The 22,044-nt window shown below is 48.0% G+C and overlaps 5 protein-coding genes across 5 annotated transcripts; 3 read left to right on the top strand and 2 right to left on the bottom strand.

The window, feature by feature from the left end:
* Positions 1-158: 158 nt before the first annotated feature.
* Positions 159-7,087, top strand: JR316_0006481 (uncharacterized protein; the record flags this gene model as incomplete). Its single annotated transcript, XM_047892227.1, has 12 exons — positions 159-185; positions 237-542; positions 600-928; positions 980-1,136; positions 1,189-1,372; positions 1,425-1,490; positions 1,546-2,657; positions 2,711-2,990; positions 3,053-3,524; positions 3,584-3,816; positions 3,878-4,483; positions 6,804-7,087. The coding sequence occupies 12 exons, from the start codon at positions 159-161 to the stop codon at positions 7,085-7,087; spliced, it is 4,056 nt and encodes a 1,351-aa protein (XP_047749576.1).
* Positions 7,088-8,227: 1,140 nt separating this feature from the next.
* JR316_0006480 (uncharacterized protein) lies at positions 8,228-8,746 on the top strand (the record flags this gene model as incomplete). The annotated part of the gene is made up of 2 exons (XM_047892226.1): positions 8,228-8,372; positions 8,430-8,746. 2 exons carry the CDS (start codon positions 8,228-8,230, stop codon positions 8,744-8,746), a joined length of 462 nt encoding a protein of 153 aa, XP_047749575.1.
* A 1,003-nt stretch (positions 8,747-9,749) lies between these two features.
* JR316_0006479 (uncharacterized protein) lies at positions 9,750-13,825 on the bottom strand (the record flags this gene model as incomplete). Its single annotated transcript, XM_047892225.1, has 8 exons — positions 9,750-10,125; positions 10,171-10,775; positions 10,824-11,510; positions 11,566-11,671; positions 11,720-11,889; positions 11,942-12,188; positions 12,239-12,465; positions 12,518-13,825. 8 exons carry the CDS (start codon positions 13,823-13,825, stop codon positions 9,750-9,752), a joined length of 3,726 nt encoding a protein of 1,241 aa, XP_047749574.1.
* A 753-nt stretch (positions 13,826-14,578) lies between these two features.
* On the bottom strand, positions 14,579-17,689 carry JR316_0006478 (uncharacterized protein; the record flags this gene model as incomplete). Its single annotated transcript, XM_047892224.1, has 5 exons — positions 14,579-14,865; positions 14,916-16,142; positions 16,174-16,622; positions 16,689-17,626; positions 17,681-17,689. The coding sequence occupies 5 exons, from the start codon at positions 17,687-17,689 to the stop codon at positions 14,579-14,581; spliced, it is 2,910 nt and encodes a 969-aa protein (XP_047749573.1).
* Positions 17,690-18,858: 1,169 nt separating this feature from the next.
* JR316_0006477 (uncharacterized protein) lies at positions 18,859-20,994 on the top strand (the record flags this gene model as incomplete). The annotated part of the gene is made up of 10 exons (XM_047892223.1): positions 18,859-18,920; positions 18,983-19,132; positions 19,185-19,299; positions 19,351-19,574; positions 19,627-19,765; positions 19,818-19,889; positions 19,982-20,127; positions 20,173-20,662; positions 20,710-20,763; positions 20,812-20,994. The coding sequence occupies 10 exons, from the start codon at positions 18,859-18,861 to the stop codon at positions 20,992-20,994; spliced, it is 1,635 nt and encodes a 544-aa protein (XP_047749572.1).
* Between the last annotated feature and the right edge of the window lie 1,050 nt (positions 20,995-22,044).

Raw genomic sequence — 22,044 nt, 5'->3', positions numbered from 1 at the left:
ACAAAAAAAAGTAAGTACCCAAAGAAATAGAATGCAGGGTGAGACGTTGAAGTTTTGTAGTGCAAGCCCAGAAGATTTCCCCCGTTGCCCGACTCCAAGCTGAAGAAATTCTGGTGTTTCTCTTCGAAACGCAGGTCGTTCGTCAGACTCTGGAAAACATGTTGCCAGAGTCGCACCCACTCCGCGTAGGTCTTAATTGGATTGCCATTTATGGTACTAATATCAAGTTTCTGTAGAGGATGGTGGATTTCCTCCGACGATATGAGGACTTCACCTTTTTGAATTACGATGTTTCATCATCGAGCATGCGAGCGGCCATCAAGTATAGGCAAAGCTTGGCTGCCCTTCAGAACAACATCGTAGAGACACCCTGCGTAACCTCGGCTACATGGGAGCAGGCGGGTAGCTTATTTGCAGCATACCGTCTACTCGATCTCGTAGCGTTGTGGCCAGCAGCCTTTGGACCATCGTTGCCGGTGACCGTGCCCCTGAATGAAATACAGGCCAGCACAGGAACTAAGGAAATATTTTCACGGTTCAAGGTATGCGATCATGAAGTCACTCAATGTTAATTCTTAATTTTCAAACAATTATTGTAGCTTGTAGATGACTTGAAGGACTGGCCGGCAATGCTCTGCTCTGCCAGGAAGCGCATCCTCAGAGCCGACTCTAAGTCGCACAGAAACATCAACACCCCTTCTATCAGTGACACGCCGTCATCCGCTTTCACCCAGGGCGGGCCCTCGGAATCAACGCTATTACTCTGTCTGGCGCGTAACCACTTCAAGGGTGTTGTGGGGAAAATAATCGGGAATGTGTACTGCGCCTCGCTACACTACCAAATCTTGTCAGGAATGCGCGGTATGAAGGACAATGAACACATTCTACCAGACATTCCAACGGACACGGCTACTCTTGCAAATCTCTAGTAAGTTTTCTTTCCTCTATTCATTGATACAATCTGCTCAACATACCCTAGTGCAAGCGGCCATCCTGATGCTGCGTTGTTCCTCTCAGAGGTCACGCCATCTCATTTAAAAATTCCTCTGCATGTCGCCCTTTTCATATCCCCCATCCTTCTTTTTGTGAATAAATCTTGGTATTCTAAGAAATGTGACCGGGAGCAGCTGCTTAAAGTAGGTGTATCCACATCCTCCCAGTTTAACTTGGATTAACGCACTCCTTTAGGCCTCAAAAGCGCTCGGTAATTGTCGCCCCCGTGTTCTGCGTGAAGTGGAGATGGAAATTTGGAAAATCATTGCAGCGCAAAATTGCGACATCCAGTCAGCCTTATATAAACTTGTTATCTCAGACTGCTGGATGGAATGCGAGCGGGTAATTGCACAAGATCCCGCGTTTCACTTTTTCATATGTGTGTTCTACGTACTGTAACAAAATAACAATTTAAACTAATAATTGGCCAGCGTCAACGAGCAGCGCCGAGGTTACAGCAAATTCTAACCTAGCAAGGCACAGCACTGAACCACACGGTAAGTTATAAGCAAAGTCTGCGTCAATTACATGATTTAAATCCGTTTAAAACAGCTCAACTTCAGACCGTTTCCCATCATGGTGAAAAAACCACCTGTGAAGGGTCCGACGCAGACGCGGAGGGTGACGATGATCACGAAGTGGACACGACGGAAATGGTCAGCATGGGTCAACGGGAGAACGGGGACAATACGGTCCCTACCTCAAATATACAGCCTCCGGAAGACACGTCTTCAGTGGCTGGCAAGGATGTCAGCATGGGTCAACAGGAGAACGGGGACAATACGGTCCCTACCTCAGATATACAGCCTCCGGAAGACACATCTTCGGTGGCTGGCAAGGATGTGCCCACGGACAAGCAACCTGGTTTGCCGCGGAGTGATGATATTGGATCTGGTCTACTTCAGACTGAGAATACTGGGCCCTCAACTGCAGGGGATTGTGAGATGAACGTCGATCCGGAGCAAGCTGATGTCGACCATCAAATGGAGGATGGTCCACATACCAATGGTCCAGAAAATTTGGGAGACGGCGGGGCTGGACAAGGAGCTGAAGGGTCTTCTGACGAGGCAAATCGTATGTCGGAAGTTCACGAGGGCGAAAAGCAGGGGCAAGACGGAGAACGACCCGACGAGGAGAACCGAATGTCAGAAGATGGTGAGGAGGAAAGGCCAGACGACAGTTCGTCGGACAATGAGACCGAGAAGCAGGGGCAAGGGGATGTTCCACCAGTCCAGGAGGACAGAATGTCGGTCGATGGAGAGGGGGTAGGCCCAGAGCAAAACAATGATTCCTCAGACATGGAGAGGAATACATTGGAAGACAGCCAAGGCGAAAAGGAGGGGGAGAACGCACCTCCTGCTCCTCTTATTTTGAGGATTCCTCCTGTTTCCCAGATAAACAGGAGCAAAAACACCACGGCTGACTCCTCTCAGAAAGGGAAAGGGAAGGGCCGGCAGGGCCTTTCCAAGCGGCCTCCCAAACGCAAGCCGACGCAGGCTACCGACACATTTGATTTGGACGACGACCTGTGTATTGATGTCGATCTGTACGACAGCAACACCACCCTTGATGTCGTCAGCACTCCGGAGAAGGTGTATGGCACCAAAGTTTGGTCCATCTACAACGGTCGTGGCCAACTTAAAAGTTTCTGCGTTGTTGCCCATGTAAGTCATTCTCGATATTGATTTTTTCGTCATTTATTTATTCTCCAAACAAGAGTCAAGCCGACGTGGATCGTGTTGAAAGGGTTCTGGAATTGGTCGAGAGTGACTACGTCGATGGAGTTCCATTGCACATAGCACGTCCCGAAGAATCATGTTTTGCGGTATTCGACCGCAGCACCACGAAATCCATGTATCTGATGGAGTCTTTCTCTGAAAGGAACGTCGTCCTTATGTCTCCTTCTCAAGAGGAGTCTATTTCAACTTGCTCCGACGAGTTCTACAGCCAGGTACGTCGCCATATGGGTGATATGACGAGCACCAGGTCAATCCAAGGTGTGTTTCCTCTTCGATGTTTTGATTTTTCTTTCTGCGTCTCATGCTAATGGCCGTAACAGATATGTCGACCATGTCGTCTAACTCCATCGAGAGGATTAAGCGTGGGTCCCTCTCTCAGGTCATGGAAGCAGCAAGGATGAAAGGCAAAAGAGGAAAGATCCTCAATGCCCTCGACATCCCTTTACCTCATGCAGGCGCTCACTCTTTTGACTTGAGTACTGAGGCGGCTGCTCTTCGGGCTACATCTGGTAGCTGGAAGTATAGTACCCCCGTCCCATTTGGTGATATGTCGTGGGGACTCGTAGCTACAGAGGGGGCATTTTCAGATATCCATATCGATGCCAATGGTTTCTGTTCCTTCATCCAACCTCTTCATGGACTAAAGCTGTGGATTATCATGTATCCCAGACGGTTGGATGTTGACCTTTCTTCTGACCGCCGTGTATTTCTGGGAGACAAGCTGGATTACGGGGAAACGCACCACCAAGACTGGATTTACGAGGCGATTGTTCTCGATAACCAGTCAGAACTGTATGTGATTTTTGAATGTCCTACCCATTTGATTATATTGACGCTACTTTGAAAAACAGCTTCATGAGACCGAATACTCTACATATGGCGTATTCTATCTCCTCAGTGGTTTGCCGTGGCGGACATTTTTACTCCTCCACTTCCTTTGAAGAAACCCTGACAGGAATCATTCACTGTTTTACCGCTGGATACAGGGCAACGAATACAAATCATTCAACGTCCCGATTTTTCCTGCAGCAAACCATACATTGGTTCTACAAGGTTTTGGTTGAAGGTGACAGCGACCCAGAAGGTATGAGGTTTTTTACCGTTTCCTACAAGATATCTGATTCTTTTCTTCTATTTTCTCTCAGATTTTTATGAAATGTACCATGTCCCATTCTACAGTACGCAGTCCGGATACTCGAGCTTGATAGCTCTGTGCGTGTACATGATCTTGGCAAATGCGCTCGACTACGAGACCTATCGAAATCCCGATCAGATGTTCTCCACCAAGACTTTGGCACAGTTAGACGCATGGATGCGGTGGGATACCAACAGCCTGAGCGACGAAGAGCGCAAGGCGTGCATCTTTGCCCGTGGCGAAGCCTTGGCTATTCTAGAGTGGCTATGTCATCGCACGAAGTCCATCCACTACATGATTGAGACGGACAAAAACAAGGATGCACAAAATATCATGGCGACAGAAAAGTTCCATGAAATGATACTTTGCCGCTATGCCCGTATGATTCTAGCCTACGACGCAGAAGCCAAACATAACAACATTGGTGGTGCCCCTTGCTGTACCGACACCAGTTTGCTTTTTGTCCAGCTTCAGGGCGTCTGCAGCGGAGAATTGAACAAGGTTATATGTCGCAGTATCGACCAGCTTCCTCGTTCCTCGGTCCCAAAGATGCTCAAGTTACCCGTAATCACTCTCATTGACTGTGATGCCTGTGCGGATTCCTCAACGCAATTGAGTAGGTGGACAGAAAATTTCTCACCTGCAGATTTTTTTCTGCATATGTCTGTTGTTTCTCCGAGCACATCTGTGCTGATATGCCATGAACATCCCTCTTGTATTGTCCATATTGCCATAATCACTAAGTTAATCACTATCAAAAACGGCAGAATAATAAGTTCAACTGATATAGATACACATGAATGGTAAGAGCCACTTACGCAGCACTTGTTGTAATAGCTGCTGGCGCCTTTGATGCTGCTTTTCTTTCCTTACTAAGAATCTCATATTTCTAATAGAAGTGTGGTTAGCGTTGCCGCCGTTTCTAGTGCAGACAAACAAAGGAATAAATGTACCTTGATAATATCCCTGTCGAGATTCTCATAAACCTTCTTAAACTCTGCAGCAGTGATATTAGGGTGCGTCTTCTGGTAATTGAGTGCGAAAAGATTTCTAAATGCAAACAAAAATGCAAACAAATCAATATAAGTTATACGTAAGAAGATATATATTTCTCACCGAGTGGTCAGCGCCTTTGAAACCACCATGGGTTTTGCTTTCTTCCCCTTTTGTGCCGGGACTGTTGGAGTCTATAGATGATGTATCTCAGTGTCTTGATGGAAGAACAACTGAGGTATGTGAGAACGAGGAAACGCTAAGTTCTACACTGGCGAGAAAGTAAATAAGGATAAACAGGGGTTGACGTGTGAAAGAGGAACATGACATGTGACGCAGAGTGAAGAGACGAGATGAACTCCAACAGCCCCCCTCAGCGAGCTGCGAGCCCGAGTCGTTCGACGTGTCCTTGAAAGACAACTTGGGCAAGGGGCTTGGTGAAAATATCAGCGGTGTTAAGAATACCAGGAATATGTAAAATGGAAAAAGAGTTTGATTCTACGTGGGAGCGAATGAAATGATAACGGATGTCAATGTGTTTGGCTTTTCCGTGATTGGAGTCATTTTCGGCGAGTGATTTTGCACTGTTGTTGTCGGTTGAGAGGACGAGTGGTGAAGGACATGGAATGAATATTTGTTTAAAGGCTTGTTGAAGCCAGATGCCCTCTTGTACAAGGGGGTGCCGGTGTTCAAAATTTGGACACCACCTAGGTAGGTAGGTTGGCCGATCAGCCCCGAAAAAAAAAAAATTGTACCATATTTTTTTTGTCTAATTTCTGAGGAATTTCACGGTCCAAAGTTGTCTGTGATCAAGTTTAGAGCATTTTGGACTGTATTTCATAGACAAATTATGTTTTTTAAACAAACACAATACCAATCTCGTTGAAATTCAGGTTAAAATCTTCATGATAGGTGGCCGGGCTTCAAGCAACACAGATATTTGACCTGATTTTGACTGAGATCATTGATTTACTAAGATCATTGATTTACCGTCTGGACGACTGCTCAATCTGGCGGATGGGTACGCAATCTGCCCTGACTGCCAAAAGGCTATTAAGTGTGGTCCCGGAGGGTCAAAGAACCTAAATCTACGCCATCGAGGAACAGCCAAATGTAAAGCCGCAGCAGCAAAGCTATCCACAAAGCCCAAGTTGAAGGACTTGTCACTCAAAGGTTTTTTTATGAAACGAGGACTAGCATTAGTCCGTGTACCTACTACAACAACTCTTCCAGTAATCCTACCCAAATACACTCCACTTTGCGAGACTACAACAACCGACAATGTTCCGAGCCAGCTGCCTCCCTCTGTAACCCCAGAACCCCAACTTTTCAATGTCTTGGCCCTTGGCAATTCCCATTTTAGGCGATTTTGATCGTTATGTAATGGTCACGAGGTAGGTAGGTTGCCCAAATTACCTCGAAATAAAAAATATGAGGTCGTGTTTTTTTTTTGAACCCCGGCACCCCCTTGCTCTTGTACGGAGCGAGTGAGCGCAACATATTCGGCTTCGGTGGAGGACAAGGCGATGCAAGTTTGTTTCTTGGAGGACCAGGAGATGGGGCCACCTGCCATCGACCACACGAACCCGGAGATTGAAGCACGGTCGTGTTTCTCACCTGCCCAGTCAGCATCAGAGAGGCCCGTTAAAGGGATGTTGCAATTCTTTCCATCGTAATGGAGTCGAAAGGATTTTGTCCCTTTCAGGTAGCGTAGGACGCGTTTTGCAGCATTAAAGTGATGAGATGAAGGATTGGAGCAGTGTTGGGATAGGAGTTGTACAGCATACGCAATATCGGGTCGGGTGTTCATCTGAAGAAACAGTAGGGAGCCGATGAGGTGTTGGTATGTTCGTTTGAGGTCGGGAATGTTGTCTAGTGTTGACGATTCGTCCCCAGAACCTAAAGGATTATCTCGATCGAGTGGAGTTTTCACGGGATTACAGTTGGTAAGATCGAATTCAGTAAGGAGGGATTCTATGAAAGATTCTTGGTGCAACCACAATTCGCATGTAGCGCGATTGTGTTCAAAGTAGACACCGAGAAAACATCTGACAGGGCCGAGGTCCTTGATGCCAAAAGCTTTCCCTATCTCGATCTTGAGATGACTGAGGAATTCGCCGCAGTTGGAGGCACCCAGACCATCATCGACGTGCATTGCGAGAAGGCAGTGAACTCACTTTCCGTTCCAGATGCGATTGAAGAAGAAGACAGCGTGATCTTGTTCTGAGCGAAGGAAACCAAGGGCTTCAAGGGTTTTGCAAAGGAGTTGATACCAAATGAGGCTTGCTTGTTTGAGACCGTATAACGACTTCAAGAGCTTCTAGCAATTGCCCAAGGTGGACATCGGCAAAAGTGACCAGACCCCCAAATGCCTTTGATGCCTTTTACGGTAGGTCAATGTTTCATGTGACACGATAATTTCCCACGAAACATTTGAACAAAATTTGGAGGCGCCGCAAACATTTGGAGGGCATTTTGAGACTCTACAAACATTTGTGAACCTCGAAATTTATTAAAAATGATTTCGTATGCTTAAAGTCAATTTTTAATCATTTATTTGCCATAAAACATTACAAAAAACATTGAACAACAATAGAAACAAAGCACAAAACCTTGAATTCAAATTTACATCCATCCAAACGATTACAGGGATTGCAATTCACACAAAATGATTTTGCAAGGAGAAATTTTGCTGACCGTAGCATTATTACATGACGTCAAGTCGAGTCAATTTCCGCAAAACCACGCCAGTCCATGTACAAATTAAATTGGAGATTGAACCTCAGTTTTCTGTATAATAACTTGAGACATATTCACGACACGGCCCCCAGTCCCTTTCTTTCCACTTTCATTTCCACCGCTCTGATGACTGTACTTGCTAGTGCGAAACATGCTTGCACACAGAGCAGAGCTTGAAGGTAAAGCACTATTGTTTACATCAACTAAACAGACAGTAGATTACAAAGCAATGTAAACCAATACAATAAATTTTTTGTCTTACAAATGCACCCAAATTTCGGGGCCCGGTTTACAATGTTAAGTAATATTTTTATTAGCTTTACAATATCCAAACAATTATTTGTTTTACCCTGCAAAATCAAGTAAGAATTTTCGTATGTTTACGACAAGTCCGGTTGACCGGACATTACATAACCGGGCGACATAGGGGCCGTATGTCTTGGCCCGGCGCGTGTGTTAAATATAACATACGATCGCTCAAACGAAGTTCCAATCACGGTAAGCGTTATATTTCTCTACGTATACATGTAATAACTACATTAATCCGTTCAAAATTCGTCGATATCGAGCTCATCGTCGACGACGATGACCAAAACGGGCGTGGAAAAGCGCGCCGCAGTCATCAACGATGGCGGCGCGTGCTTCTTTTCAACTACCACCACCACCACCACCACCACCACCACCACCAAACCCGCCACAGCGCGCCAGCAAGTCACCACAGCTTTCTAACGGCATAACAAGAGTTAACGGAAGACGACAAATGGATGAGCAAGGTGAGTCTTCAATATTCAAAGTAAGTACTCACTGTTAATTTTTTTTTGCACCCCAAGGAGTACAATTCGGCCTCGCGATCGATCGCGACGGCCTCAGGCTCAACGTCGCCGTCGATGGCCGCAACGGGCACGCAAAAATCGGCGTCAACGTCGATACCGACAACAAGGTCGAGATCGTTGTCAGCGTAGAAGAGCCCGCGACCGGGCGAGTCGACACCGAACCCGTCGTTTCGACCCACGGCGAAATTCGAGAGCGGGAGGAACAGGTTGTCGCAGTCGAAAATCGTATCGAGGACTCGGGGACCGTCGAAGACAGCGACGTTGAGATGCGCGATGGGGAGGGGGATGATCAGGACGTTGAGATGATGGAATAAAGGGCCCGTTCGACAGGCACTCTGAGTTTACCGTGACGCGTGTACAATGAAATCAAGTTTTATTTTTCAAAACACATCCATGTATACCCCTCCCTCCCCGTATCGACGCCTCTTTGTATCTGGACGAACACACACACGCGTGGCGCGCGCATACGCAACACACGCGTGGCGCGCGCATACGCAACACACGCGTGGCGCGCGCATACGCAACACACGCGTGGCGCGCGCATACGCAACACACGCATGGCGCGCGCATACGCATCACACGCGTGGCGCGCGCATACGCATCACACGCGTGGCGCGCGCAATACGCATCACACGCGTGGCGCGCGCAATACGCATCACACGCGTGGCGCGCGCATCAAACGCGTGGTGCGCGCATCAAACACGTGGCGCGCGCATCAAACACGTGGCGCGCGCATCAAACGCGTGGCGCGCGCATCAAACGCGCGGCGCGCGCATACGCATCAAACGCGTGGCGCGCATCAAACGCGTGGCGCGCGCATACGCAGCACACGCGTGGCGCACGCATACGCCTCAAAAGCGTGGCGCACGCATACGCAGCACACGCGTGGCGCGCGCCAGGCACGTCCAGGTCGAAATAGGCTGCGGAACTGGGTTGGGGGCGATGCTCGGTGCTGTCCTTATCGCTGAAATATAAGGGCGGTATCGTGTCGGGCTGCAGCTAAGGTGGTGTATGAGGGTTGATGTGAGGGGGGTAAGGCACGTGTCGGGCTGCAGCTAAGGTGGTGTATGAGGGTTGATGTGAGGGGGGTAAGGCACACATACGTAGTTGCACAATGAGAGAGTAGAGCCCAAAGGGCGTACAGCGATGTATAGGGATGTTACAATAAAATTTCAGTTAAATATCAATACATTTCCTTACCGAATCACGCGAAAATCAAGAAAAGTATTGTGTATTACTCGCCAAGACAAGGATACATCTAAAAAGGTGTTAGTAGAGGTACAAGAGAATCAACGACAGACTCACATAAAGCTACAGTTAGTATTCAGCGAACCCGAGTTCATCGAGGTCACCCCGGTCCTCATCCTCGTCGCTTTCCTCCTCCTCCTCCTCCTCCTCCTCCTCCTCCTCCTCTTCAGAATCGGTATGCTGGTCGCTGTCGTCTTCATTGTCATCAGAATCGGCGCTGTTTTCAGGTGCCACTTCAGCCTGGTCCTGAGCGTCTTGCTCCTGGTCTGAGGCCCCATCTGGTTCCAGATCAGGATCGGGAGCTTCATGTGCCTCGCGGCGTTTTTTGCGAGAGGCAATGTCGTCTGCACGTTGGTCTTGCCTAAGAGAATCGGTAGCGGCTCGCGTGCTAGCGTGGCCAACTCCACCCCCTCTGTACAGCATGACCATGTCGCGATCCACAAAACTGTAAAAAATTAGTAAAAGGTAAGAAGTGACTAAATGTACTCACAAATTGACATAATTTCTCTCCCATTCTTCCCCTTCATTATTTTCTTTGCTTCTATAAGCTACAGATGGGCCGAGAGTCGGTATTTTTCCAAGAATGAAGCGAGGGATCAAATGGGTTGCACGAAGTACGAGGGATGGGTCCACAAAACCAAACGACGCAGAGTCATTGATATCACCAAACGCCAACTGTGGAAGCCTTCTATATTTCCAACCGTAATGGCAATCTTCACAAACACCCAGCCATCGGACATGAAGAAAATCCACTTTGTGCTTGGAGGCACGGTAGTAATCATCAGGGGTAGATATTACCACATTGGCGTGGTAGATTCCAATGATACGGGCATACCAATAAGGATGAACCTGCTGATCTGCACCTTTGTTGCTAGCGAGTACCATGATGTCACATCGGGAAGAGTTTGGCTTCAAGGTATCTTGTATTCGACGCATATCATATGAAGTATAGTTGATGCGTAGAACCTGATGTTCGTAAATTCGGTCACCGAGTATTGTGATTTGGAGTTGCTCATGGGTACCAATGCTATCACTGAATTCGTTTACCCCTGATAAGCGGGCATAAAGGTGAGTTTTGAGACGAAGCATAAAGTCCTAAATACGACATTGAGTATATAAAAACAAGCGAAAAATCCGGCTTACCCTTGTCGCCGGATCGTTTTGGTTTTGTGACATCCAGGGTAGTATATCTAACTTTCGACGCACGTCTGATGAGATGTGATAATGTAAATCAGGAGGAGTGGGCTCCAGTAACTCCCTGTCCTCACGCAGCAGCTTGCGTATCTCGACACGGTTAGTGCGGTGTACCACACGTTCTCGGTAGATGTGTTTGGCGATACCTCGAATATGATCACCTTTCTTGACCCGTTTGTAGAAGAGTTTCGCTCTCTTGTGCTCGCTTTCGCCCATTTGAGTGCTCGTGCCGTCAGTGGTGCCAAATTGGCGAATGGAATCGACGTAATCGGGAAGGGAATGCAATTTGTACGTTTGCATATTGAACGTGCGGGTCTTGGGTTCATTGGGTTGAGTCGGAGGTACTGGCAGACCCGCACTCGCTGCCTTTTTGGCCTTGGCTGCCTGTCTTCTTCCTCTCGCGGCTGTTTCTGATGGAAGCTCGCGAGTGGCGTACTGACTACAAACCTCCTTTTGGAACTGACGAAGGAGATCACATAACCGAGTACACGAATTCCCCAACTCGTCCAGAGTGGTATCGGTGTGAAGTCGAAGCTTGGCTAGGGCGTGCCATGTCGCCATTTCAAACAAGAGGTTTTGAATAATTTTATTGTGTGCAGGTTCTGGCAACAAGCCCTCAAAGACTGGTATAGAGCACTATTATGGAATCATTAATAATTAAAATCAAACATCACACGCAATTGAGGCCTACCTGAAGGAGATCTTCAAAATCCCGTGCTGCCAGTTTCTTCATATCTGAAGCATTCCTAGCAAAACGTCGGATAGTTGTGAGGCCGAAAGGGGAGACTTGGCGGTATCTAAATCTATAGTTAGTTTGAGTAAGAATCGAGATATCACGACAATACCTTTCGTTCAGAGTTGCAATGGCGTTCTGGTTGCTAGAGGTATAAAGAATCCGGAGTAGGTGACTAAATAGGGCCTTCCAGACACCCAGTTCCACTTCGTTCATGAAGTCGACAGTAAACATCCGATAAAAGTTGAAGCCATATTCAAATAAAGCCTTGGAAAAAGCGTTCTATGTAATATTCTTAGACAAAATACGTAGATATGAGGAAATAAAAATATACCCGAGTTGGAAAAGCAGAGGTCTGTTGCAGCAAGCCATTAACCGCCTTGCTGTTAACCTTTTTCCCCAAGAACAATGCTTTACGGGCAGTTTCGATGTCAAATTGACGAGTTTCGCTGTCAACGCGAGCTAGCTTGAGCCGGTTTCGCATATCCATCTTTGATCCAACCTTTGGGACATTCATAGTTTGAATTAAACAACGTGGACACAAGCAAGTGCCGCGACACTTGCAGCAGGACTGCAGCATTCTGCTTGTACATTAGTTATCAAACGAAATAACGAGTAAATGTTGACTTACTTTTCGGGGTAGTCATTTGAACTAAAAATAAAACGGAGATACATAGCTCGACATACTCTGTCGGCCAGTTCTACGGCCTCTCCTTCAGCATACGCTCGTTTGACATCCTCATCAAGTAATAGCCCCCAGACGCCTGTATTGACCTCGCGTCTCATATGGGTGAGCATTTCAGATGTCGCAGCTTTGCCAAACTGTCGCTGATGCCAATCTTGAAAAGTGTCTGTGAGCTATGACCCAAACGTTAATATGAATAGTACATGCCAGTCAATACAAACTTACTTTAGGGATATACGCAATATGGTGCGCAGCGAATTCTTTAGGTTTCCCTCTGGTGTATTTTGACTGGTTGAGGATATACATAAGGATCGGCCATATAGAAGCATCGCCAAAACTGGTCAGGTGGGTAGAATCTGAAAAAATCCCGATACCAACGACAAAGGGCTCCAGGTGTCTGTGGGGACCTGTGCGTGGCTCTGACTTGATCTTTTCATACTCTTCATTGAAAATGTCCGCCACGTAGGACTCTGAGAATAAGCGTTCGGGTGGTTCGTCGGGTGAGGGACGCCAAAATTCTCTGTACGGTATGGTCGTATACGTCTCAGAGGTGCATTCTGCAAAGGCCTGTTTGATAACTTCTAGAGGTTTTCGATACATGACGTTTTCAACAACAAATTGAGGAGCCTCCTCTTCCGAATCGAATATGAAACCGTCGCATGGCACTGGTATTGAAAAGCTGCCCTTGATCCACCCAGCTTCCGGTCGACACACTTCTGACAAAGTAGGATCTGTAGAATTTTTTTGGGTGGAGATTTCGTCCAGACGCGCTGCCTCTCGAGCAGTAGAAAAGGAGGAATCAAAGTCCTTGGGGTCAAAATCCGGGTCCAGTACGACTTGGTGAATCAATTTGTCGGTATCAGCGTAGGATTTAGTACCGTGGCCGTTGTAAAACCAAGACATGATAAGTTGAGTAGAACGATTTTTGAATAGCAAGCTCTTGTCGTCTTTTGGCTCAGAATCCAAGGACCAATCCGAAGGTAGGGCCATTGGTGTTCCCTCTGACGCCTTTCTCAAAGAGTCGGCTGGGTCTTTGGCAATATTTGGAGAATCGGACACTGATGACAGTGTGAAATGTTCGTCAGGAGTAATAGAAGGGGGACCATAGGTATACTCTCGAAATATCCCATAGCCATTCATTGGTGTTCGATACAGACTCTCCACAGATGGAGGTTCCTGAGGCTGAGGTGGTTCCTCCTCCACGACTGGTGGTATAATTAGAGGAGGTTCGGGTGGGACCTCGTCTTGGAAGCGCTGTGGCAATCTAATAACGCGTGGAGGAAGTCCTCTGGGCCGTTCAATGGGAGGTGGTGGTGTCGGGGGATGTGGTGGTGGTGTTGGTGATTTAGGTGGAGGCGCAGGGGGCATTGGAGGTGGTACCATATCCACATCGAGATACTCATGATGGACATCAACGTCCATAGGCCCGGGCTCATTATTAAGGGTTGCCTGGTGCGAAGAACCACTGGCAACATTACTGTTCTGATTCTGCCTGCTGAAGTTTTCCTGGAACCCCTTCAGGACCTTGCTCATTGCAGCAGGATATTTTTTACATTTGTTGGTATGCTGCTTCAAGGAGCGACCTGGTACGAAGAGTTTATGGCACCCTAAGCAGGGTCTTTTTTCGTCGGACATAATTACGGCCTGCTGAAGTACAACTATCCACGCAATGAGCCTGGATAGGGAGTAGAAAATCCTTGCCCAAGCAATGAGCCTGGGCAGAGTAACGATACCCTTATCCCAGCAATGAGCCTGGATAGGGGGGATATCCTTGCCCAAGCAATGAGCCTGGGCAGGCGAACGACACCCTTATCCCAGCAATGAGCCTGGATAGGGGGTAGAAAATCCTTGTCCTAGCAATGAGCCTGGACAGTGGATAGGAAGCTCTTATCCCGGCAATGAGCCTGGATAGCGAGCCACCGATTCGTTCTGACCCGAGCAATGAGCCTGGGTAGAGCGAATAAGGAGAGTGCAGACATCAACCTCAGGCGTGATAGGGCGCGGTGTCGGAGTTCAAAACTTAGCGGAGTTTTGATTGGCCTAACCGGCTTACTGTAAGCAATCTCATGTTTTTTTTATGTTTTTTGGGCTCAGAATTGATTCACACATGTTTCGATGCAGGTCCAAACAATTTTTTCCGTGGTATACATGATATCTGACCAATAGTTTGTACGAAGAAATATAGATAGTATACATAAAATTTGTTTTGTAGTATGTACGAAGGCAAAAATAGACTGTGAGTAGTGGTGTAGATCCGTGAATGAAGAAACAAGAAAAATGTGCTACCTATCTACGAGGATTCCTGGTTACGGGGATATGTTCATGGACAAATGCCGCTGATCGAGCTCGCACCGATTCCCTTAGAACACGGACTGGCTTATTTTTGAGAAGGCTCTTCCAGTCTTGAAGCGTTAAAGGTTGCGCTTTGCCATTTCGAATTAATTCCAGCCTAGTCTGGTACCAGTACTCGTTGCGTTCAGTCCATTCCAGCCATCCTATCCCATTCCTGTCGATTTCATTCCATACCGCCGGGGGAGGAAACCAAGACTTGACTCCGACCTGATTTTTAAAATCTAAAAACGACATTAAATAGAGCGATCAGTTAAATGTAGTGAACACTTACCCGTCATGAGAGAATACGACCCGATAATAATCGCAATATCGTGTTCTGTAAGCCCGTCATCGCAGTAAGCCAGCAACTCGGCCTCTGGATTAGCGACATATCCGCGTCCATTTCTCAGCAATTCCACTGATGGGCCCTGGAGAACAGACTCTGTGCTCAGATACTCTTTGGCGATTCGTCCTACTATTCCACCCATGAGTAGCGCTGCACGACCGCGTTGTTGGTCCAGTATCTGCCGACAGGCCAGCATCGAGGACTCATAGTCGTCGTTGGTAAACTTGTAGCTGACTTTGCGGTAAAAGGTAACTTCCTTGTAGGGTTGATGCACCTGAACCACATTTTTACGCCCGACAAGAGTTCGAAACTGCACTCCTTTGGACAAAAGTCTGTGTGCCACACTGACAACTGTATGCCCAGGATGGGACTGGAAGACTCGTAAGACATATAAAGCAGCCTCTGGGGTTTCGACTCCAATACTCCAATCAGCAGACATTCTGTCGGACTCTTCCTGAGGTGCACGTATGTCGTGATGAGCGAAAACAAATAGATTTGGGATGGGCCGATGGATGAGGCTGAGATTCCCTAAAACTTGAAGGGATAGGTAATTTTGCGGGTGGAGATCGTGAATGTCTTGAGGGAGCGGACGGTCAGTTGACCCCATCAAACCGTCATGAAACTGACAGATGAGTTGATGATCCGTGTTTGAGACAAACTGTTCTGCCCCATCCTTCCTAAACCCAAAGTGTTGACAGGCGTGTTTCCAGCCTTCCGGTGTCTTATCCTCCTTCTTCGGGACTACAGAGGCTACGAATCCATAGCTGTATCGCAAGTTGGAGATGAGGTCGGCGGTGTCCCAATCGTAATCGTGGATTTTCGAAGCTTCATCAGTGTCGGTATCCATGGTGGAGGGGCCCGGCTCTGGACGATGTACCGGAGGCTGGGAAGGCCCCTCCTGAAATTCCTCCGTGTCCATGGGGAATGTTTCGTACTGAGGTTCATGAGGGGAAGTCGCACCACCCGAGGAAGAGTCTACACAGGGTTCTGGGATGACGGGAACGGATTCCACACGGGGTACATCGTTGTCGGGGATGATGGACTGGGGATTGATGCGGGCGGCTTGGATAGGATAGTCGTAGATATAACCGTCCTTCCTAGGAGGGGGGTCCACAAATTGCAGATATTTTCGTGGCAAATCCACTTCATCAAAAATGTCCCACTCGTTTGAGACTGCATTGTATGTTCGTTGAGAGGGAGGCACCTTTGCGAACAGTCTCTCGTGCTTTGATCGAAGGAGGCGAACTCGCATGTATAATTCCTTCCCCCCCCGGCGTTGTGACACTTTTCCACCTATAGACCGATGTGTTGTACCCCGGGAGGGCCTCCTCTCTTTGAAGCCTTTTGATCTTTGCGTCCTCGGTCTCAGTCGCAATGATAAAGCGCTGGTTTCTCTCGCGTTTCTCCAAGAATATCGAGACGTGGTCGTACAACTCTCCTCTCCGGTGGTAGTCACCTTTGTCCATCCAATCGTGAGTGGGGAGATTTGCTATGGCTCGCTCGGCCTCTGCGAGGTCCATGTCCATGGCTCGGCTTACTATCTCCCTCAATTCTGCAACCGTGGCCTCCACCTGGTTCTCCTCCATAGCCGCCTTGACCTTGTCGGTTTGCGAGGCAAATTTTTCATACATATATTTCGTGACCAACGACGTACTGTGTTCCATTCTCAATATATGTTTGGTGGAGTGCAGCGGGCGATCATGAAATCAAAAGTAGGACCTAAGGATTAGGCCAGCGAGAGGAACACTGGGGAATCGGTTCAGAAACTTCTCAAGGGCATCCCGAACAAGGTTTGCAGGAGGCTCAAGATAGCGAAGGGTGGGGTTGTTTATGATGGCCTGTTCTGCGATGGCACACCACGGAAAGAAAACAGGAATCTGCTGGTCCAGGAAGAACTGTATCTCGGGCCTCCGATTGTCATATTCATACCAGGGAATAACTATCCCTGCACGCTGAGTGTCGGGTGAGAATACACACGCTGGCGATGTTAAAAGCCCGTCCAACCAGGATCGCTGTAGCATCGGAACCTCCTCGAGCAGCCTGGTATACCATCGGGGTAGTAACTCGCCCTGTTCTCTCACCATCTTTCCTGCACAATACTTGTCATACTTTGCACACGCAGCGAAATATGCAAAGAATCCCATCCATACGGCAAACCAATCTCGCGCCAATTTAATCTGGCGATAAGCTTCTTCTTTCGATGTGTAGGGCTCATCGTATTTAAAGATGGAAGGCGGGGGTGGTTGACTGGCTGGTACGTGGTACCATAGCTTCATTTTGTGCGCAGCTTCCAGTAAACATTGTTCCTTAAACCGCCAATGCTTTATAGTATGAATTTCGAGCTGGTAGAGAGTGGGACCGGGTGGAGTATTATAGCTAGGAGTTACATCCAGCTCAGGCTGCCAGGTAAAGGTGTCGAAGGGGTCGGAGATAAAGGATGGGTTGAGCGGTATGAAGGACATCCACCCAAAGGTGTCTGTCCACCAGACAGGATGCTTGACAGAGGTGGGATCTGGCTCTGCACGTTCGGGGAATGGGTGGGGGTGATTCCGCTCTGGGGCCTTGATACGGACTGGTCGGTTACAATTGGGAGAGTAGTAAATTATACCGTCTTGTAGGAAGACGGAGCCCTGGGACCAGTCAAAGGAGGGCGTAGTCTGTTGTACGTAGAATTAGCAACCAAATACACCTCGATATTGTAAGATACATACGGGGGGCATTATGGACAGTCGGGGGAGCAGGAATTCCAATTTATCTGTGCGTACTGCCCTGGCAATGAGCCTGGGTAGTTTAAGCGTTCTGCCCTAGCAATGAGCCTGGATAGTTTATGAGTTCTGCCCAAGCAATGAGCCTGGGTAGTGTCTCGCGTTCTGCCCTAGCAATGAGCCTGGGTAGTTTGCGTGTACTGCCCGAGCAATGAGCCTGGGTAGTGAGGCTGCCCGAGCAATGAGCCTGGGTAGCGAAGAAGAACCAATGACGCAGGAACGTGTTGAGATCACCACGCGTGTCGGAGTTTGAAATTGCCATCAGGCGGAATCTGAATTTGGGTAGGGTTCCGTTTGTTGGCTCTGTTGACTTCCGCACCACTACCACCCTTCAACCCACGGAAATACCTGGGGGTTCGTTGGGTGGCAGTCTGCTGACTACGGTGATTCCGTAGTCTGTAGGCTGCTCAAGTCGGTGCCCACACCCTTCAACCCACGGAAATACCTGGGGGTTCGTTGGGTGGCAGTCTGCTGACTACGGTGATTCCGTAGTCTGTAGGCTGCTCAAATCGGTGCCCACACCCTTCAACCCACGGAAATACCTGGGGGTTCGTTGGGTGCGGCTGCTTGACTATGGTATTTCTGTAGTCTGGCGGTTGTTCGTCTCGGAGTTTGGTGGCAGTCTGCTGACTATGGTGATTCCGTAGTCTGTAGGCTGGTCAAGTCGGTGCTCACACCCTTCAACCCACGGAAATACCTGAGGGTTTGTTGGGTGCGGCTGCTTGACTATGGCAATTCTGTACTCTGTAGGGTGCTCCTGTCGCTGCTACGGACTACCAGCCCCCTTCAACCCACGGAGATACCTGGGGGTTCGTTCGGTGCGCGTATACACCCCTTCTCGTCGTCGAAAGCCCTGGCCACAAGCTTCAACGCACGGGTATACCTGGGGCGTCTTGGGTGTCTACCTCCTGGCTATGGTGATTCGCGGTGGGCTATTTTTATCCTCTGACAGCTCGCTGTCAATGGCGATCGCGCCTCCTTCGCCCGCTAGTTATGGCAATGGCGCGGAATAGCGCGGACATCTGTACCTCCTCAGGTGTCCATTACATAACCACTGCGCTCGGTATATGCGGAAGGGAGTTTTTTTCATCCCTTTTCTTCCCGTACCACCACCATCCACCACCATGCTCACCCCGACCCAGATTGAAAAAGCCCTCACGGCTATCGACACCAACAAAGAACTCGAGTAAGCCTGAATCCCCCCCCTCCCCCGTCCCTGTGCGCGTTAACCGCTAACATTATTTGTAGATGCCCCGAACTAGCAGACACTCTGAAGGGCGCGAGATGGATTCACCAGTCCATCGACCCATTTATGAACGTAAAGAGCGTCATCCAAGAGGGTCTCGAGTTTCTGGCCAACCATATAACGGATGGTATGACCCGACAACAAATATTGGAGTAAGTATATGCGCCTTTTTTTTCCTGGGGCATTGATTTATGCATATATTAGTTTACAACCCAAGCTCTGGTCCTTCTATGAGATGCAGGACTTGATGCCCGACCTTATGGATATCATCAAGAAGTGCGAGGACAATTCTGCCTTGATTGGCAAAGTCATTGATTTGGTAAGAATTTTGTGAGGTCGCATGTACAGATCGACTAACCATACTTGTAAGGTATCGAGTGCTGCAGCTCATTCGCGATCCGACAATCTCTTCAAGGCACATAAGTTGATCCTGGAGTTGATCCCATTTGATCTGAGGGTCCCACTTGACCTACAGGCCTACAAACTGGCCTGTGCCAGGGTGAACCGGGGCTATAAACACCCTGCATACGCCGCTCTTTTAATCCCGCGTGTCAAGTTCGCCGAGCTCGCCGACCTCAATGCGCGTGAAATTCTGTAAGTCGGCTTGTTATTTTCTGCGAATATGAGTTGATTTATTTGTGGATAGCGTGCGATGTGAATCACTCGAAGCCGATACCAAAAATGGAGACGCGCTGGATTGGCCAGCTTGCTTGTATGACCCTGACATCCCATTTGACATAGACGACGAGGTCCAAGGTCTGTTTCGACCACCCTTGGGTCCCCAAGTAAGTTTTTTTTTATGTTTTGACATGTCATTGATACATATTGGCACTCTAGTTTGTCCAACGTATGCTTGTAGGCGAGGCCAACAGGCTTGGAGGACGTGCCAGCAAAGGACAGATTCACAAAGTATATGAACTAACGATAAGACTCATATGTTATTATTGCATGATGGTAAGTGGACATTGCCAGTAGTCTGTCAGTGCTAACCTCCTTCAAAGCTTGTCATTGCAATCAGCGGTAAGACTTGGCCTGAGGCGAAGAGCATTTTGAAGGCCGACCGCCTCTACGCATCTATTCTGACGCTTCTGTCGGGTCTTTCTGATGACGATACGTGGGCCAAGGAGACTGTGGCTTGGTGGCAAGAGTAAGCGTGCCTTACGCGCTTGATTTTATGCTAATGAATTTCTAGGAACATTATCTTGCCATCTGAGCCCGTGGATCATGACAAGAAGTCGTCCCCTTTGGAAGGTAGTGCACGCGACAGACGCCTCAGAGACCCGGTAGAACGGCGTAAAGCTCAAATGGCCGCTGCGGCTCAAGCACCTGCACCTGCTCGTGCACCTGCTCGTGCACCTGCTCGTGCACCTGCACCCGCACCCCCTCGTGCACCCACACCCGAACCTGCTCGTGTACCCACACCCGCACCTGCATCTCCTCAAGCACGCGCACCCTCCTCCCACCCCGCCCCAGATAATGGGTCTGCACCAGCGCTAGCTAAAGCATTTGCAGCTGTTTCACTGGCGGAACCTGTGCCTCAACAAGTCTCCCGTCGCCGAATGGCATTAAACGCGATTAGGATCCCTTCAGAATCCCCCCCTGACCTCCCTTCCGAGGATTCTTCCTCTCTTTCTTCCGAAAACGAACGCTCCCCTTCCCCACCAGCCCCGATCAAGATCAAGGTGCATTTTCACTCGAGATTGGTTCATTACACTAATATTATGATTAGCTCCCTGCAAAGAGGAAAGCGGCGCCACGCCGCCCTGGTCCAAAGCGCAAAGACGTGAGTGTATCTATTACATTCTCTATTTAGGGCTCATATTAGCTACAGGCACCACCTTCAGACCCCTTCGAGACCGGGGATGAGGCCCTGCCTACTCCCAACGCTGATGCCGTTCCTGCTCCCAATTCTGACGCCACCGCCGCCGACGGTGAAGAACCACCAGCTAAAAAGGCCAGGACCCAGGCCAAGGGAACGCGCCAACCTATCAAACGTAAGGCTAAGAAATTCTGATGTCTCTCATTGCTGTAATTATTGCTCTGCTCTGCCCTGCTTTACATACCATGCCTGTACTTTTATTACTGAATAAATAAATTTGTTCTATTATAATCTTCTGGGTGCCTCAAAATCCCATTCAATCCTCCTTATCATTGAGAAACCCAATAAATTCTCGCAATGTTTTATAACGCTCTTGATTCCTTGTCATCTCATACAGTAATTTGTTGAGATTATAAACTAGCCGCTTATTCTTTCATATTGCAATACCCAAAAATATTGTAAACCTCAAATTAATTTATTCACACTGCAATATTTCCGGTTTCTCACAACATTTCAAGAGGGTTGTAACGCAGTGTGAGAATTTCGAATAAAAAAATATTTAATTGGGTTTACAATGCTTTGTAATCTACCCGCACTTTTTATGATGTACTTGTCTCATTGGGCAACTCCAACTAACCAAGTTCCATTTCCTCTACCAGTACCTTGAATGACTATACAGCCATTTCTGTTAACTTAAATGTGAGTATATGCGCATATATGTGCATTTGACACGCATATATTTTACATTTTGCTTACTATGATTCAATCGTTCTAGATCTTCTTCAATCAAATTATGCGAGTTATGGTAACCTTTTCACACGCTTGCCCGTTGGCTGTGTAGTCACAAATCATATTGTTTCTGTGTAGCCTCTGTTGTATTAGAATCCTATTCAATGAAATTTCTCGTTTGATTACTATTTATATTGTGTGATTGCCTGACGTGGCTGCTAGGAATAAAATACGAGCATTAGTGTGTGAACCAATTAAAATTTTGGGTCTCTCAAATGTTGTCCAAATGTTTTCGGGACTCTCAAAGGTTATCCAAATGATTGGGTTATATTTAGAGCTACCTAAAACATTTGGTTTGAATCAAGGATTCGGAGTCTTTTAGACTTCCGAGTCTCTAATTAGTCAATATAAAAGGCCATTTGGGCCTTGGGGCCTTTGGACGCCTCCAAATGCCTTGGCAAGGCATTTGGGGATCTTGTCCTTTTTGCCGATGGAGCTGTAGCCTTTCGGAAAGCG

The sequence above is a fragment of the Psilocybe cubensis genome, chromosome 5 (assembly GCF_017499595.1).
Source record: "Psilocybe cubensis strain MGC-MH-2018 chromosome 5, whole genome shotgun sequence".
In the NCBI taxonomy this organism is placed as follows: Eukaryota; Fungi; Basidiomycota; class Agaricomycetes; order Agaricales; family Agrocybaceae; genus Psilocybe; species Psilocybe cubensis.
Note: the sequence above shows the minus strand (reverse complement) of the source record. Positions and strands in the feature narration are given on the sequence as shown.